The 18858-nt window shown below is 31.8% G+C and overlaps 1 protein-coding gene across 1 annotated transcript; it reads right to left on the bottom strand.

Annotated features, from left to right (window-relative positions):
* Positions 1–4047: 4047 nt before the first annotated feature.
* On the bottom strand, positions 4048–8504 carry LOC139891001 (zinc finger CCCH domain-containing protein 3-like). Its single transcript, XM_071873934.1, has 7 exons — positions 8008–8504; positions 7568–7743; positions 7276–7329; positions 6378–6494; positions 6013–6282; positions 4629–4871; positions 4048–4544 (listed from the first exon to the last, which is right to left on the bottom strand). The coding sequence occupies exons 1-7, from the start codon at positions 8084–8086 to the stop codon at positions 4245–4247; spliced, it is 1239 nt and encodes a 412-aa protein (XP_071730035.1). The 5' UTR covers positions 8087–8504; the 3' UTR covers positions 4048–4244.
* Between the last annotated feature and the right edge of the window lie 10354 nt (positions 8505–18858).

Here is an 18858-nt window from a genome sequence, read left to right as displayed (position 1 = left end):
AAATGAGAACTTACAGACACGAGTCGGTCCAGACTCGTTATCTAACTCCCGGTAAGAACGTGAGACTTGTTGTTGCGGTCCCACGGATGGCGCCAAATGATCAAGCCAAAACTGACCTGAGTGCATCTTGTGGGGGAACTGCCTCTTTACACTCCGGGTGGCCGTGTTAACCCGTCGAGATAGTTCTCATCGAGGGTGGTAAAGAGGGCGGTTTGGTGGTGGTAGACTTTTGCCGAGCCTCCATGAATATTGATGAGAGGAGAAGAGGTTCTCAATCTCATGTTGTATTTTGTGTGTGTGTGTAGAATGAGTAGAATGCCTCTTGGAAAACCTCCTTTATTATATAGCAAGGAGTGGGTCAAGCCCACTAAAGATGTCCACTAAAAGGAGCCCACCAATAAGTAGTCAAGTAATAAATAGTAGGTCAAGGATAGTCCTAGACTAAATAATATGAAAGCCCATCAAGGGTGACCCATTAACATAGCGAGTTAAAATGGCCCGTGAGTATTTATGATACACACGTTATTACTACATATATGAGGCAAAAGTCTACTTGTATTTTACCACTTTAATCCTAATAAGTGATAACCCCCAATCATTGAGGTTCTTATAAATCAAATAGGAAATTTAATTGCTAGTGACGATCTAATGTGATTGTTGTTAGGAGTTTTCCCCTGCAAACTAAAAAAATTTAAATATACTGTAACAAAAATCATGTAGGAAACAATCTCATTTTCACTATAATAGCGTGACGTTCTCACTACTACGGAAAATGGTCATCGAAACCGGTTTTTAGGGCCTTCAAAACCGGTTGTAAAACCGGTTTAGAAGGGGAGGGGTTTAGAAAGTCGAGACCGGTTTTAAAACCGGTTCCGGAAGTTGAGAGCGGTTTTTAACAAAAACCGGTTTGGATACTATTTTTTTTTTTTTTAAATTATTATACAGATCTAAATCTGAGATCTGAATATTGAAGTTCATCCTAATCGATTTGAAGTTCATCATAATCGCTTGGACTTGAAAAACAAATCGAAAAACAAAGTGTTCTTCATCCTAATCTTCATCTTCGATATTCATCTTCACCTACCAAACAAGAAAAATTGATATCATCTTAATCGATTTGGGTAAGCAACAATGAGAAGATGTGTTTGAACATAAAACGAAATCAGTAAATAGTAATTAAATAAATATAACCTGTTTACTTGAATAACCTCACATGATCGATGGATTTTGCTTGAATAACCTGTTTACTTCGCATGAATTGACAAACTTGAATTGATGAACTTGAATAACTTGAATGAATTGATGAACTTGAATTGAAAGAAGAGATCGAATTGGAAATGCGTTTTAGTCAGATTTAGATCTGGAAATGCATTTCAGTTTGAAGATGGTTGAGAAGGAAAAAAAAAAAAAAACAGAAAACACACACAAGTATATACAGATTTAGATCCGAAAAAGTATAAATGGAGAATTGGGACCGATTTTTCTAGAAAAGGGGTTTCAAAGGGGTAGAATTGGAACCGGTTTATTTAAAAAAGGGGTTTCAAAGGTTTGAAACCGGTTTTTTAAAAAAAGGGGTTTAGAATGTATACTTTACTAACCGGTTTTTTTAGAAAACCGGTCTCTAATTTCCTTTAAAAAAAAACCGTCTTGCAATCTTTTTTGAACCGGTTTTTTGCACTTTTTTAAAAAGAGGTTTGGAAAAGGGGTTTGTGTTCTCATTTTTATAGTAGTGTCTCCTTGTGTCTTTTGAAGAAGTGTCCTTTTTATTCACACTTTTTTTTATGACTTAAATATCCAAGCCGTAATATTTCTCTGAATGTTTGGTTATCTAACCATTTATAAGCATTTTCTAACGTCAATAATAATTCTTGTCATTAAAGAAAATTATATAACAATAAAAATACTCTAGACGTTACTATACATTTGTATTCATAATTAAAAGCTTCATCATGAAGGGTACTGCAACAAAAGCTATATATATTCTTCTGATTAATTGTAATACAAGATTGTTTGAAAACTTTGGGAAGAAGTGCTAAACATGCATGATATATGCGAATCGTCTTTGCATATTTTTCAAAAATACATTCATTACAATACATTAACAGTTGAATTATGCATAATTGAAATTATTAATACCAGCTGGCAACCAGCAAAAGAAAGTATGTTATGAGTAGACCTCACCCTTACAACCTTGTGATTGAGAGTTCGAGTCTTGCTTATGACATTTCGTACTATATATATTCTTATTAGTATTAGGTAGGTGTGTAATTTTACCTTTCAAATAAAAATAAATTATAAACTTAGTCAATAGGCTACGAATATTGGTCGCGCAATAGATAAGATGTTAACAGTGGTAATTAACAGTGGCGGATCCAGAATTTTTTCCCACCGGGGGCGAAATTTTTTTTAAAACCATAGCAATTTTTTTGAGTAAAATATGGAGGTTTTGGGGCAAAAAATTGAAGTTTTTAGGCAAAATTTGAAGATTTGTGGGTAAAATTTGAAGGTTTTGGGTCAAAATTTGGAGAATTTTGAACAAAATTTGAAGGTTTTGGGGCAAAATATAAAGCTTTTGGGGCAAAAAAAAAAATTCACCGGGGGCAAAGTCGAAAAATCCAAAATTTTTACACTAAAATTTCGAAATCCACCGGGGGCGGGCGCCCCCCCTCCTTACACTCTAGATCGCCTCTGGTAATTAATGTATGTTAACTTTTTTCCAAAGAAACAAACTATATAAAACAAATGAACTTTTCATCAAACAATAAAAGAAACCTCCCAAACATACAATAATATAGTGACAAAATCGAACAACACCAAGAGCAGAGCCCAATGACAAAACGAACAACGAAAGAGACAAGGCGAAAGAACCTAACTAACTAAAAACCCGCCTAACATTACAAAATGAAAACAAAAGAAGAAAGCAAGTCTGCTTAAGCACCCAAAGAAACGACCCCTCCAAACAAATTATTCGTACTCTTTTAAAATCTCTCATCTTCAACACTAACATTCTTGTCCTTAGATATCGGCTTAACAAGTTAACCATTTGTTTTAGAAAACCAAATATCCGGTTAATGTATCTTAACTTGGTAGGCTTATAATCTTGTCCATAAATATTACGACTTTTATGAATCTTTTTCATTTAATTTTAATTCTAAGAGTAACGCAAATACTTATAGTATAAATTTACGATGAAAAGCTAGAGAATTGTTATTATTTATAATTTATTATATATTTATTATAAAAAAGCTTTAAACGTTAAACATTATACCAATTTTATGTTACTCCAAATGCTATAAAAACATTAAACGAGTCGTGCGTGTTTGCGTTCCGAAGCTGGGATTACAAGGTAATCCTCGCACCATCATAATACATGTTTTTTGCGCGCTTAAACACGTAAGTATAAAAAAGGTTCAGTTTTACCGTATATGATAGTTGACAAAATATATTCTGTCTTAAGATACATGTTCATATAACTTGTTTTATAAAGTTGACAAAAGACATTATGCTTAAGTCAACATGTTATAGCTTGTTTGTCTTCCATAACTTGTCGTCCATAACTGGCTTTACAAGGGATAAAGTGAATGAATAAGCTAAAATGCCTTAATAAGTGCAATCTGAGAGGGAATCGCGTCCTTACACTTCAAAAACGTGGCTAACATATTCAAGACTAACTCACCAACAGTGGTAAAGAGATGATTCGAGATAAGATAAAATGTATCTGTTCAACCTCAACTTGTCTTGTATGTTACTCCATTATCTTCTTCACATAATGAAAGATTTGGGCCAAGACCATTTTGAGTGGTTCACTTAAAGGAACCGGTAGCCCACTAACGAATACACCAATAAAGAAAATCCATCCTAAATAGTCTGCATTAAGTGATCCACCGAGTATTATAGAGGCCCATCAAGAATGGCAGATGATAACATCTCATGACAATAGGGCACATAACACATGTTGAAGGGATGAGTAAATGAAAACCTATATAAAGCTAAAAAGACATAGAATGATCAGCAAAACCTCCAAAAAAAAGTAGCAACCATACGAAATACGATGAATGCAGACAATATTTTAAAGTGTAATCAATCATTGTGACAACCAATTGTTGCGCCGAAAAGTAAAAAAGAAAAATCAGATAATAAACAAAAACCTTTCTCCCAGTTTAAATACAACAGTATTAATTATTGATAAATTCGGAGGCCCTAAAGATTCGGAAGCAGTTGCAACCACTTGCAGGCCTTCAAGGTTAGTCTTGGGAAGCACCATGTTCATGATCATGTTCAGGTGAAGGTGAAGGTGAAGGCGAGCGAGAACCTTCAGGTGTTTTAGCATCATCTGCATTTTTCGATGATTTGGAGGGGGACGATGCAAAGGATTGGTGGGTCCCACCATACGATAACGCATATGAATCGATCATTGGCATACTAGGTACAGTTATGCCATAATTATATGAATATCCCACTCCCACCAAAGGGTGATCATATTTACAAGTTGGCCCAAACTTGCAGATTCCATAAAGAATATAATACGAACACACTGCCTGCCCCTGCAATTTGAGTCAGTTCATATGTTAAGATCCAAGTAAATACGTAAATCGACACTCAGTGGTAAGATCAATGGAGTAACTTACAGGTCTTAGAGGAAGGCCAAGTGGGCCCAGTGAGCTAGCAGCCATTTGAGCAGTCTTTTCCTTTGGATGATGGTACTTGCAGTCTGATCCATATTTGCAGTTTCCAGTGTTCATGAAATAGCGACATTCTGGTTCACCAGGGCGTTCAGGAAGCAGACTAGAACCAGATGTTATTGGATAGGTCTGATCAATCGAACCATGACCACCAAAAATGCTAGCCGAGGTTACCGGGGTAAGACCTCCCTGCAAAAGGCACACCACCAGACCACATAAAATAGCCATTCATTCATTTCATTATAAAAAAAGATCCACAATATCGTAATCGTTTTTTACAGCTATGGTAAAGTAATTTGATCAGTGAAAGCAAAAAAAAAGTAGGATTTTTTTAGTTTTTATCTTAGAACGGTAACCCTACAATCTATCCATCCACATAATATATACAATTCACACATATATTGCCTCTCCTGAGGCTTGAACCCACAACCTCTTGATTAAAGAGTTTTTAGAGATGGAAAGGAACAAATGGTAGACGCTTATCGCAATAACTAGCATAATGACACTGAACTATTAAACTATATAAAGTAACTGAGCAAGAACAGTAAGCTAAATCACTAACATAACATGTTAGTAAAAAGATACTCAACGGTGAGTTTAAGGGGATGTGTTGTTCAAAAGATTAATGGAATGTAAGATGGAGTATTATTTGATTTCTCCTTTATGAATTTGATCATCTGATTATTAATACTACATGTCACATGACACTAAACAGCTTTTAATGTATGAAGAAACAAACTCTGCATCTAATTATCTTACTATTTAGGGGTAAAATACTCAGGAATATGTTGAACATTATTGAACCATCAAACAGAGCAGATTCGAAAAAATCTTCAAGGACCTGTTTTAGAAATTAGAATTGCTGACCATCTTATGCTTATTATTCGAAGTCACGTAATAACTTAAAAAGTGCACATCCAAACACCCTAAAACTACACATTTCTGGCAATGTGTATATGAAGCAAGGTTGAAAGTACGCGAGACGGAGAGTCAAAGGTCCAGTCGGTCGAGACGGACATTGACCAATGTTGACTTTTAAATAAAAATATACTATATATAAATATTTCAAACAAAAATGATTCACTAATAAGATGTAGTGTTAGTTTATATAATATATAGGTTTTTATAATGTTTTCTATAATTACAGTGTATTCATTAATTTATCTTTAAGGGATAATATGTAAGTCGGTGTTTTCCCCACCTATTTTTTAAATGGGCTTGGGATTTTCGTTTATACTAAAACAAGGCCATTCAAAAGGTCAACTTTTGACCGACGTAGACCAACTATCATGACATTGACCTGACTTTTAGAAGATTTATGTAAAGTTACCATGTAAGTGCTCCAAGGTTGTGCAGGTTGAACGCCTTGAGAATGAGGAAGAAGAAACGGTAAGTAATTTTGAGGAGCTTGTAACATAGGATCAGAAACATATGTTGCTCTTGGTAACGACCATGTCGAAGTACCAGGTGACGGTACGATTGTCGGTGTATTATTGTACGGTATCGATCCATCAACTGATGGCTGCGGATGATGAAACTTGCATGCAACTCCAAATTTACAAGATCCAGTTCGTATGTAATGAGCACATGCCTTCTCTTCCTAAATCAGTGTCTTTCAAGTAAGCATAATTGAATAAATAAAGAAATAAATAAATAACATTTGAGTTAGTAATATTGAAGTAGATAAATAAATACCGGTCGCATAGGTAGCCCGATCATATTTAGAACAAGTGGTCCAGCACCACTCCTGTCGCGGGGATGATTGTATTTGCAGGTTGATCCATATTTGCAAGTTCCAGTCTTTATAAAGTACTGAAAAATTTAAAAAATTTAATTACAAGCAGTGTCTAGAATAATTTTGTAGTAGCAACAATTAAGCACAGATGATAACCTTCAACACTTCTCCTATTGTTTTCTTTTGAAACAAAAAGATGTTTAAAGATATGTCATTAACAAAAAAGAGCTTAAGGTTTCATGACCATTTAACAGCATAAAAATAATGTCTTAGTGTTGCAGATAACCGAGTAAAATCAAACCATCTACACCCAATTGCGACCTAGTTTTCAGCGTACACACAGAACCATACAAACAAAGAGTACCATATATAACACTAAGGTCTCTACAAACCCAATAGCAACGTAACAATACTAAGACAATCAGCGACCATGTTGCTTAAAAAATCTGCTTTTAAGCCAAATTAACCAGATTTTGAAAAGCAAGAAACAAAATTTCTTTTGAGTTTTGAAGTTACCAAATATCTCACAAACATCCCCCAAACATTTCCCTACTTGAATCACTTTCTTGTAATTAGAAGGCATATTCTGATCATTCGACAACGCAGTCATCACTTTTGGAGGTCACATACAAACACCCCACAAAGAAATACTTCTCATTTGGTTTAGGTTTCAAGGAATCTCAATAGTTATTCCCATGAAGCGCAAAGTGCAGTATCAAAAGATATATTCAAGTAGCTCTTATTTTATGTTTAAAACTGCATTCGAAGTCCGTAAACGGGCTTATAGAGGACCCATCTTTTATAAGATAATGCAAACATCTTGACCAGATTAACATGTCAAAAGTATAAGAAACTTACCACACAATCTGGCTCTCCAACTCTTTCTGGAAGCTCACCTCCATATTGATTTCCCTATATGAATTGATCAGGTTACAAAATCTATACATCAAAGTATCAAACTCAAGCCACACAAAAAATGAGCTTTAAGTAAATAAAATGAGTAGACTTACCAGTTTTCATTACTATTACTATATAATTATATAAGATATAAGACTTATAAATTATTTTATTTTATCAGAATTACTCTGTACAATTTATGAACGAAGGCTAAACTAAAAACTGGTTTTTTAACAATGCTTCTTTTGTTTACCTGCCCAATGTGGGTTGGATGATTAAACCTACAACTATTTCCATAGCCACACATCCCAGTCCTTAAATAAAATATACAATCCGGTTCACCGGGTCGATCCGGAAACGCCACTGAACCATCAACTGCAGTCCCATCTTCATTTCCATCCGTCTGAATTCTCAATCTCCTTACAGCTTCTATAATTCCAAAATAAATAAATAAATAAATTATAAAATTATAACAAGATACAAAATATTTAAAATTATCAACATATTAATCAAATTTTCACAGAACAAAATAAAAAAATATATAAATATGTAAATTAAGTAAACGGTTATACCATGATCAATTCTTCAAACTAATAAGTTGCTTCTAAATTAAGCATCAATAAATCACTAACAGAGATATTTAAATACAAAATTATCAATTACAACATAATAAGTGTTCATACACAATTGTACCTTCGATGTTATGAACAGATGGATTTGAAGAAGAATTAGCAACGCCACCGTTCCTCTGAACACGCCGATTATCCGGCATACCAATATATATAGAATATATAGACAATACAGAAATAAATTATAAATTTATAAATTTAAAATACAGATTCAAATTTAAATTAAAATCGCTCACACAGTATCCCTCTGAGCTCTGCCTGTGTTCTGTTTTATTTTTTCAAAATATATAAAGTAAATTAAACACAAAACGATGTTCAAAACATCACAATTAAGAAATTGTATATTTTAAAAAACTGATTTGCAATCAACGATGATATAACCGATTATCAGTAACGATGAAAAGTCAAAAATTCATACGTTTGTAGATGATAATGATGATGATGATCAATAAGTTATTTTATTTTTGGAAATACTGAAGATGAAATCAAAGAGAATCTGAAACCCTAAATAATTTCATAAATGAGATATGTGTGTATGAATATGAATGTGATATGAATTATATTCTTTCTTCACTTTTTCCATTTCGGTAAATTTTCTCTCTCTATAGAAATATTTGTTTGTTTGATTATTTTTAATTTTAGATCTCCTCGATCTCGAATCAAGAATTTTTCTTATTTTTTATTTAATTTAATTATTAATTAATTAATTAAATAATAATTAAATTTTGGCTCGTGTACGAATGGGAAATATTGTCGACTGTTAGTTGACTAAAGAGTCCTGCGTATCTAGAAAGAATCTAGATCACGGGCAAGGGTAAAATGGGAATTTCACATTTATTGAGTATTTTAGATTTGATAAATAATTAAAAAATTAAATACGGTATTTTTGTTTTTTGTGGAATATTTTGAAAATAATGAGAATATATTTTTCTCATGTAGAAAATCGTCGCCGGTGAAGTGGCGGGAAACGGGTGGCGTGGAAGACAAGTTTGATGATCTTGGCCGTTGATGTTTAACGAGGACAGGTGTCAGGAGATAAGGGGAGTATTAAAGGTGTAAGTTACGTGTTGTTCAAACTTGATTGTACTATTTTCATAGTTTTGTATAAACCCCTTTTGATTAATGGTGAGTTAAAATATAACCCTTGAATAAAAAATTATGATCACTTCAGTCCTCAAACGTTCGATTACTTCATATACGTTTTATCTTGGCGAGTAAATTTCAAAGTTGAAGGATTTTTACTTTTGTAACTAATTTTGTTTATTGTGTTGTTTCAATATAAATAAAGAGTCTAAACATTTTCATAAAGTTCTTAAAAAGATTCGTTACTAATTAGATTCAATAAAACAGATATTGTAAATTATAAATGTATCTAACTAGTTGTGGAGCCATCGCTTCGCACCGGGGGCTCCGTTTTGAATACGAGTTAAAAAAACGTCTTTCCTTTTGTGGATCTATTTTGTAAAAAAAAAAAATTCGACATCTAACATTGAAGGGTTGTTCCTTTTGTGAAAGTTGTTCTTTTAGCGTTAAAGTTAGTTGATCTATTTTGTAAAAAAAAAATATTTTTCGGCATCTTTTGGTAGCATTGAAGGGTTGTTCCTTTTAAGAAAGTTGCTTCTTTTATCGTTGGAGACAAAAAAAAATGTAGCACGGTAGTGCCCTATGTGGGTCCTACTGTTTGAGTGCAGTGTAGAAGCCGGTAAAGCGTTTTTGGTGTTAGTGATGGGATAAATAATAATTTATAATATGTGTATAAAGTAGGGGGTTCGATTTATATTTTAATGAAAGTTATGGGGTTGGTTTGTAAAAAATAAAAAATTAAGTAGTACTATTCATAATAAATAAGACAAATTTTGTCTATTAGTTATATTGGTAATATCTACTACTATTATACTTATATAAGATCTTAGTCTTATGGTTACTAGTTGGCGTAATGGCGAATCTATGATCTATGATTAAAATCAAAAGTGTCCTAAATTATTTATTAAACTAATTATATTTAAAAAGTAATTAGATATCTTTACAGTAAAAAAACTTTTAATCCTAACAAATATATAGACTCCTATAGTTAAATTTAAAAGTATTAAATTTGTACACAACTAAATATTTTTCATACACAACTAATTATCCATTACGTTGTTGTATTTACAACACCTTACACCTTAAAACATAACTGATTGTGTATGATTATTTTTTTATTCTGTAGAGATCAATTTAGGGGGGGAAAATACAATACATCTAATTGAAGATGTTAGTTTAAAAAGTGACAACTAAAACTTTAGATAGTGAGGGGTGAAAATGATAAATATTAGAGGGACACAGAGGGTGTGACCATGATGATAGCGTGATGTATGACGCTTAGGTTATATGTAGACTTGTACCACTACTACCCTCACCGGTTACCGTCGAATAGGAGCCACACGTTTCATACATTTTCCCCTCAGAATCAACCATCGGGCGGGCGGAACTTTAAAGATTCAAATAAGACGAGCCACCCTCTCTGACTATGTCTACATTTCGCCGTTGCTCTAAATTTTTTACTTATTTGTCCATAAACTATTTTGCAAAGGCTCACAACCCTAAAATCAATAGATTTAATATAACTTGTGTACTATATAATTTATCAATACAAAAAAATTATAAGTATATTAATTTTTGTGTTAAATTTATCAGTACTCCTTTGCAAACATTAATAGTTAGACCAGCCTAATATTAGATTTATTTTTTATAGTAAGGTGGCAAAATTTGACATCCTTAACGCTTGTTAAGTGGTAGTCAAATTTCACACTTGGGGCGTAAGTCATTTTTTTTTTTTTTTTTTTAAATCAGTTTGGGATCACTCTGGGGGACTAAATCACCCACGTGTTCATCTCACGTAGTTGCATAACCCGCCTACAACTACTGCTCTGGAGGAAAACCGGACTAATCCTAGGGCATGGCCGGTAAAACTCCCCCTCCCCGCTGCCCCCCTACTCAGCGAAAGGCGACCTAGGTGGATATTTCATGTTAGGATAACATTGAGTGCAATGTTGCAGCCATGTGGAGTCGAATTCCTGACCTCTCGCTAAGAGAGGCAGGACACTACCAGTTGAACTACAACTTATTGTTGGAGCATAAGTCATTTCTGCAACGACCAAAATCATAATTTAACATCTAAATAAATTTTGACAACTCATATTTACTTTATTTATTTTTCCTTCGAACTTACAATCATATTTTACCATATCAGTGAAATTTAACACTCAATTTAAAACAACTTCAACATTTGACATTGTCACATATCAAAATCTTATCTCCTTCCAAAATTATTAAATTTACCTACACTTCACATTCATTGTAATGATTGGTCATATCTTGCTAAATTTAAACATGTAATACTTATATTATAGGTATATACAATATTTTATACCTATAAAATATTGTATATCGATTTATAATAATGATAACGAGTAATTTGTTAAACGTTTTTAGAAATTTTATTTACTTTTTCACAATTAGTATAATATATATTTCAATATTTATAAAACTATATGCATTAGCAGAAACAATTTTGTAAAACATAATAATATTTTTTATCATAATTTTTGATAATTTACTATAATCGGGCTTTATGAAATCCTATTGCACTCAATGTAGCGTATATTTGTAAGTACAAGGTAATGTATATTTGTGGCAAATTTATCAAAGTTCTTTCAAAACGTGTAGATCGGCAGGGACATGCAAATCATGTGTTGCCTTTGGCAATCCACCAAACTTACCTCGTAAGAGTCGGATGCCTGTAAATCACTTGCACCAAGGAATCCCATGTGTGACAGGCAAGAGTCTAGCCCGAAGGCATCCTCTAGGGCACGTGATAGACCCGACGTACAAGGGGATCAGCGTATGCACAAGGCAAGCTAATGCAGCTTCACGGAGGCAAACCTGAGAGTCAAAGGTAAATCATGATCCCCGGAACTCGAACTTGCGCCCGTTCTTTCAAGCTTCCACACATGGAGCCCTAGCTTCATAGGGACTAGTACCGTTGGACCACGTGGTCGTTTAATAACTACATTATATGTTTGAAATTAACGGTTGAAAAAGTGCAATAAAGGAAGAAAAAAAATATCACTCCTATGTTTAGAAGCACTTTATTGGTAAATACCTTTTTTTTAAAAATAAAGAGATATTATGGCTAAATATTCTCTCCACCATTACTTTTAGACCATTTGTTACTTTGACTCTTTTTACCGGTGACCTGGAGTAAAATCTAGCATTTTTTGAAAAAGAGAAAAATTTAACTCTGACGCGACAATGTTAAATTTGAAGGGTGTTATGGTGACTGTTAAATTTGAGTGTTGAATTGGCGTGAATTTTTTTTTTGTTGATATGGTAAAATTAATTGAGAGTTAGATTAAAAAGAAATAAAATAATTAAATATAAATAATGTGTTAAATTCTTAGTGGGTGTTAAATTTGCCCGTTTGTTAACAAGACCTCATGCTCTTTTAAAATAAAAAAGAAAAATTTACTTTGAAGGTTGAGATCTCAATTAACGCCCCGTGGCGTTTCATTTAACGTCACATTACGAACTCTACAGATAATGGTATATGAATGGTATATGTGCCAACCTAAAAAAAAACGCCTGTTTAACTCCCATAACAGTTGGCCTTAGCTGTAGACTCAAATAACGAACATGACTCATTTATTTTGTTGGAAACGGAAAGCAGACATAACTTTCTAACTTCTTGTTGACTTGACCATTGGTGTGAATAAAAAGATAATGGTATATGAATGGTATTTACATCATAATCATATTCCTGTAATCTTATTATCTTATTATCTTATTATGAAAAAAAAGTAAAGCATGTATAAATTTATATGTTTTGTAGTAAACGAGAAAAAAAAAACTCACGTTTCATTGTGGGTGGTTTTGATCTGTTAATCAAATTAGTGTTTTTTGTCTGTTAATTGAAGATAAAACAAATAAAGAAATAGAAAAAAAAGAAGGGGAAATAGTTTTAAAGAAAAGAAAAGGAAAGTTTTCTAAGAAAAGGCACATTTGCTACTAAAGTTGAAGTTAGTTACGGTCAATTGCCGCTGTGTAACAGCTCACCATTATTATTTTTCTATTTTTTTTTCAATTTAATAGTCATAATTTCTTTTTTGATATGTTTTAAATTAATACTCTACTTTTATAAATATATGAAAATATTGAAGTAAAGTTTTCTTACACCAATATTTTTTTGCATGTAAAATTAAAAGATAAGTTGAAAATAAAGAATAAAACTTTAAAGTAAATGAAAAGTACAATGTGTGATAATGACATTTACTAAAATATGTGTCATTTGTCTGTGATTTATTAAATGGAACGGACGGAGTATAATATTGAACTATTACCCCTTTCATAAGGGGGAACTTAGGTAGGATATAGTCATCAATTATATGTGTTACTGTCAACTAAAGTGATTTAGAATTAGTGTAAAATTAGTTTAAAAGTTATTGTTACTTTTATTATTATATTTTTCTTTAATAAAAATAACGCAAACTCATAATAATGAAAACATTTTTCAAAAGAAAACATTCTCAATAAAAAAAATATAACAATTGCACAAAAATGCTCGAACCTAAAGAGCGATATCAAACTAAAACTATGTAATATAAAGCCTCAACTTAACCAAAAACAAAACCAGGCATCAAACATAACCAAACTAACAACCAAACCAACACTACAAAACTCACGGCCCAAACGTGTCCCAACCTTACCTACGAAACTCGAACACTCTAAGGTAACAAACCCACCAAAAAATACAACCACCAAACTATGAAACCAACTTCTTCATTTTACCGTTTAACGTCTCGCGATCGATCATTTTTCCAGCCCGATTAACGACCTTGTATGAAATGTCCCGTTCATATTGATTATAAACGTTCCATATTAATTGATTTCGTTGCGAGGTTTTGATCTCTATATGAGACGTTTTTCAAAGACTGCATTTGTTTTTAAAAATAAGCCATAACCTTTATTTTATCGACAAGGTTAAAAGGACATCACCTAGATTATCCAGAAATGATAATCTAAAATATCACACTTACACACTACCAATACATATTGGTTTACAATATTAATATGTTACAACAAAGTAAATCTCGAATGCAGTTTTAAACAATATTATACAAGCATGCTGACACCAAATCTTGTCCTTATTTTAGCATGCAACAGCGGAAGCTCTTAATAATCATCTGAGAATAAACATGCTTTAAACGTCAACAAAAATGTTGGTGAGTTATAGGTTTAACCTATATATTTATCAAATCATAATAATAGACCACAAGATTTCATATTTCAATATACATCCCATACATAGAGATAAAAATCATTCATATGGATTGAACACCTGGTAACCGACATTAACAAGATGCATATAAGAATATCCCCATCATTCCGGGACATCCATCGGACATGATATAAAAAATCGAAGTACTAAAGCATCCGCTACAACGGATGGGGTTTGTTGGGCCCAATAGATCTATCTTTAGGATTCGCGTCAATTAGTAGACTGGTTTACTAATTCTTAGGTTACCAAGTAAAATGGGCATATTCGGCTTCGATCATTCAATCATAGAAAGTAGTTTCATGTACTTGTGTCTATTTTGTAAAACATTTATAAAGCTGCATGTATTCTCATCCCAAAAATATTAGATTTTAAAAGTGATACTATAACTCACTTTCACAGATTTTCACTTCGTCGGAAAATAAGACTTGGCCACGGGTCGATTCACGAACCTATAACAAATATGTACATATAAATCAAAGTATGTTCAAAATATATTTACAACATTTTTAATACGTTTTAATGTTTTAAGTTTATTAAGTCAGCTGTCCTCGTTAGTAATCTACAACTAGTTGTCCATAGTTAGATGTACAGAAATAAATTGATAAATATATCTTGAATCAATCCACGACCCAGTGTATACACGTCTCAGGCTAGATCACAATTCAAAGCATATATATTTTTGGAATCAACCTCAACCCTGTATAGCTAACTCCAACATTACTGCATATAGAGTGTCTATGGTTGTTCCAAATAATATATATACATGGGTCGATACGATATGTCAAAACATTTGCATACGTGTCTATGGTATCCCAAGATTACATAATATATTAGAATACATGTATAATACAATATGAGTTAGCTAGGATATGATTAATATAGATTTGTTACCAATTTTCACGTAGCTACAACAAAAAAAATTATCCAATCTTGTTTTACCCATAACTTCTTCGTTTTGAGTGATTCAAATTGCTATGGTTTCATATTGAACTTAAGTTTATGAATCTAAACAGAAAAAGTATAAGTTTATAGTCGGAAATACAGGTTACAAGTCGTTTTTGTAAAGGTAGTCATTTCAGTCGAAAGAACGACGTCTAGATGACCATTTTGGAAAATATACTTCCACTTTGAGTTTAACCATGATTTTTGGATATAGTTTCATGTTCAAAAGAAAAATCATTTTCCCAGAATAACAACTTTTAAATCAAAGTTTATCATAGTTTTTAATTAACTAACCCAAAACAGCCCGCGGTGTTACTACGACGGCGTATATCCAGTTTTACGGTGTTTTCGTGTTTTCAGGTTTTAAATCATTAAGTTAGCATATCGTATAGATATAGAACATGTGTTTAGTTGATTTTAAAAGTCAAGTTAGAAGGATTAACTTTTGTTTGCGAACAAGTTTAGAATTAACTAAACTATGTTTTAGTGATTACAAGTTTAAACCTTCGAATAAGGTAGTTTTATATATATGAATCGAATGATGTTATGAACATCATTACTACCTAAAGTTTAGTAGGTAAACCTACTGGAAATGATGAAAAAAATAACTTGAGCTTCAAAGGATCTTTGATAGCTTGGAAGTTCTTGAAATAGAATCATGACACAAAAACAAGTTCAAGTAAGATTATTACTCGAATTAAGATAGTTATAGTTATAGAAATTGAATCAAAGCTTGAATATGAATATTACCTTGATTTAGAAAGATAACCTACTGTAAATAACAAAGGTTTCTTGATCTTAGATGATTGCTTGGAATGGATTAGGAAACTTGGAAGTAAACTTGTAAACTTGGAAGTGTTCTTGATGTGTTCTTGAGTAATTGTTTTTATGATGATTATATGTGATGACCCAGAAAATTCTGACCAAATTTAAACTTAATCTTGTATGATTAACGTTTCCGACACGATAAACAAAGTCTATGAAGTTAAATTTCAAAATTTTGAACTGTTCAATTAATCTTCGATTGTTCTCAACGAAACGCGAACAATTATATATAGATACATATACTATAACTTGAAAACGTAACAAAGTGTTGAGGATATGATACTGTGCATTAAACTTATTGGTTTAATTATCTGATTGATATATTTAACTACAGAGTTAAAAGATTATGCCAAACGATTCAAGTAAAAGATATTTACCGAGTCTCTTATGAATTATGATATTATTACGAGTCTCTGTTGAGAGGTTCACTTGATTTGAGAAATCATTCATTTTAATGGTATTCGGAATAAATGGTGAATTATTTGTTTAAGTAACGTAATTTGGACACATACAATAATAAGGAATATTAACTGTTAAGAATTAATTATATGAATAACTTGCGATACGTATTTTAAAACGTGTTTATAAATATTGAGAATAGATATTAACTTGGTTATGAAACGTTTGATAAATACTATTATATTAATAAATAATGAGATAATGATTTATAGAAGTAAATGACCAAAATACTCTAAAGTTTAAGATATACTCTGGGTGGTATAATTTAGGGATAATTTAAGGCTATATTTTGACAAAGGTACGTGTCCCAGAATGAAAATTACAAGTTTTCTCAGCGTACGAAGGGACACTACAAAAACCGGAACCGGGACATAAGTCGCGTAACAACGTACGACTTATCGGAACAAAAATTACAAGTTAACTATGCATGTGAATTTAATATAATATATTATTAATTATATAAATTAAATATATTATATATATTATTAATTATTATGTCGACAAACAAAAAAACAAAAATATGTGAGCTGGATCTGACGGCCATGCGATCGCATGAAAAATAGGCATAAAACCCATGCGATCGCATGAGCATCAGAATCAGGAATTATGCCTATAAATACCAGGTTTATGCGCGAGTTGTTTTACACATATATTACTATGTGTAAATTTATTTATTTAAATTATTATTATTATTATTATTATTATTATTATTATTATTATTATTATTATTATTATTAAGATTATTATTATTTATTTTATTATTATTAATAGTATTATTATTATTATTATTATATCACTTACAATACTACGACGAGGTCATAAGCGTGTCACTTTCAAAATGGGTTTTCAAGTGGGATAGAGCTAAGGAAACTATGGGTTATTACTAAGGAGGTTATGGGTATTGTTCGAGGGTTTTGATCGTAAGTCAAACCTAGTGTTTATCATCTCTGTTACTTCTACGTACTATCCTACAATATTGAATCTCAATATTGATACGTAAGCACTCATATTTTATCTTTTATATATTAATTGTGTATCCATGTCTAGTGCTCGAGTATATATATTTATACATACGTGTATGCTAAATTTCGTCGTTAAACAGTTTATAATAGATCACGAATTAAATACATATATTACTGGTAAAAGGTATATGATATACATGTTTTTGGAAAGCTGGCGAAAAATCAATAACTTTTCATTTAGATATCGAATAATTTCGATGAACGGATTAAAAGATATGAGCAACTGAATTATGATTGAAGTTAATTGAAATTGCTTTTGAATCTACAATTAAGATTTAAACAACTTGTTTACGAGATTGATAAATTGGATTTTTGAATATTACCAACCGAGTAAATGAATCCTTATATAAGGTACGTCTCGTTTTGTTAAACTATTGTCAAAATTGACTTTTTGAAACGACTTTGGATCACTTTTATATGTCGATCTCGAGCATTAGGATTGTGATACACTATGACCTGACCTAGATTGATAGACATTTATTAACTAACATATGTTCTCTAGGTTGAGATCTACGATTCTTTGATATACCGAGTTTCGGTTACATTACGATGAACAACTGTATGTGCTGCTAAGGTGAGTATCATTGCTCCCTTTTTAATTGCTTTTGCAATCTATATTTTTGGGCTGAGAATACATGCACTTTATTTTAAACGCAATGGATACAAGTACATACTAAATTCTACACTGAGTTTGAACCGAAAATCCCTTAGCTTTGGTAACTGTTAACTGCCAGTTATAAGAACTGGTGGGCGCGAGTAGTAGTATATGGATCCATAGGGCTTGATATCTGTAGTGACCCGAACTTTTCCATGTTTATATATATTAATTGAGATTGATATTTACATGATTAAATGTTTCCAACATGTTAAGCAATCAAACTTGTTAAGACTTGATTAATTGAAATATGTTTCATATAGACAATTGACCACCCAAGTTGACCGGTGATTCACGAACGTTAAAACTTGTAAAAACTATACGATGACATATATATGGTTATATATATAGTTAACATGTTTTTATTATAAGTATTTATCTCATTAGGTATTTTAACAATGAGTTATATACATAAAAATGAGACTATTAATTTAAGAAACTCGAAAATGATATATATAACGATTATCGTTATAACAACGTCTTACTAGGTACATATGAATCATATTAAGATATTGATACACTTGGTTAATTATGTTAAATGATAAGTAAATATATTATTAAGTGTATTAACAATGAAATACATATGTAAAAATAAGACTACTAACTTAATGATTTCGAAACGAGACATATATGTAACGATTATCGTTGTAACGACATTTAACTGTATATACATCATACTGCGATATATTATATATC

Source organism: Rutidosis leptorrhynchoides, chromosome 2, assembly GCF_046630445.1.
Source record: "Rutidosis leptorrhynchoides isolate AG116_Rl617_1_P2 chromosome 2, CSIRO_AGI_Rlap_v1, whole genome shotgun sequence".
NCBI classification, from domain to species: domain Eukaryota; kingdom Viridiplantae; phylum Streptophyta; class Magnoliopsida; order Asterales; family Asteraceae; genus Rutidosis; species Rutidosis leptorrhynchoides.
The sequence above is the reverse complement of the archived record's forward strand: the minus strand, read 5'-3'. Positions and strand labels throughout refer to the sequence as shown.

Coding starts and splice junctions, on each gene's coding strand:
- LOC139891001 (XM_071873934.1), bottom strand. CDS start 8,086: ATGCCGGATAATCGGCGTGTTCAGAGGAACGGTGGCGTTGCTAATTCT. Junction 7,744..8,007: donor ATCTGTTCATAACATCGAAG/GTACAATTGTGT, acceptor TTGGAATTATAG/AAGCTGTAAGGAGATTGAGA. Junction 7,330..7,567: donor ATCCAACCCACATTGGGCAG/GTAAACAAAAGA, acceptor CAATTCATATAG/GGAAATCAATATGGAGGTGA.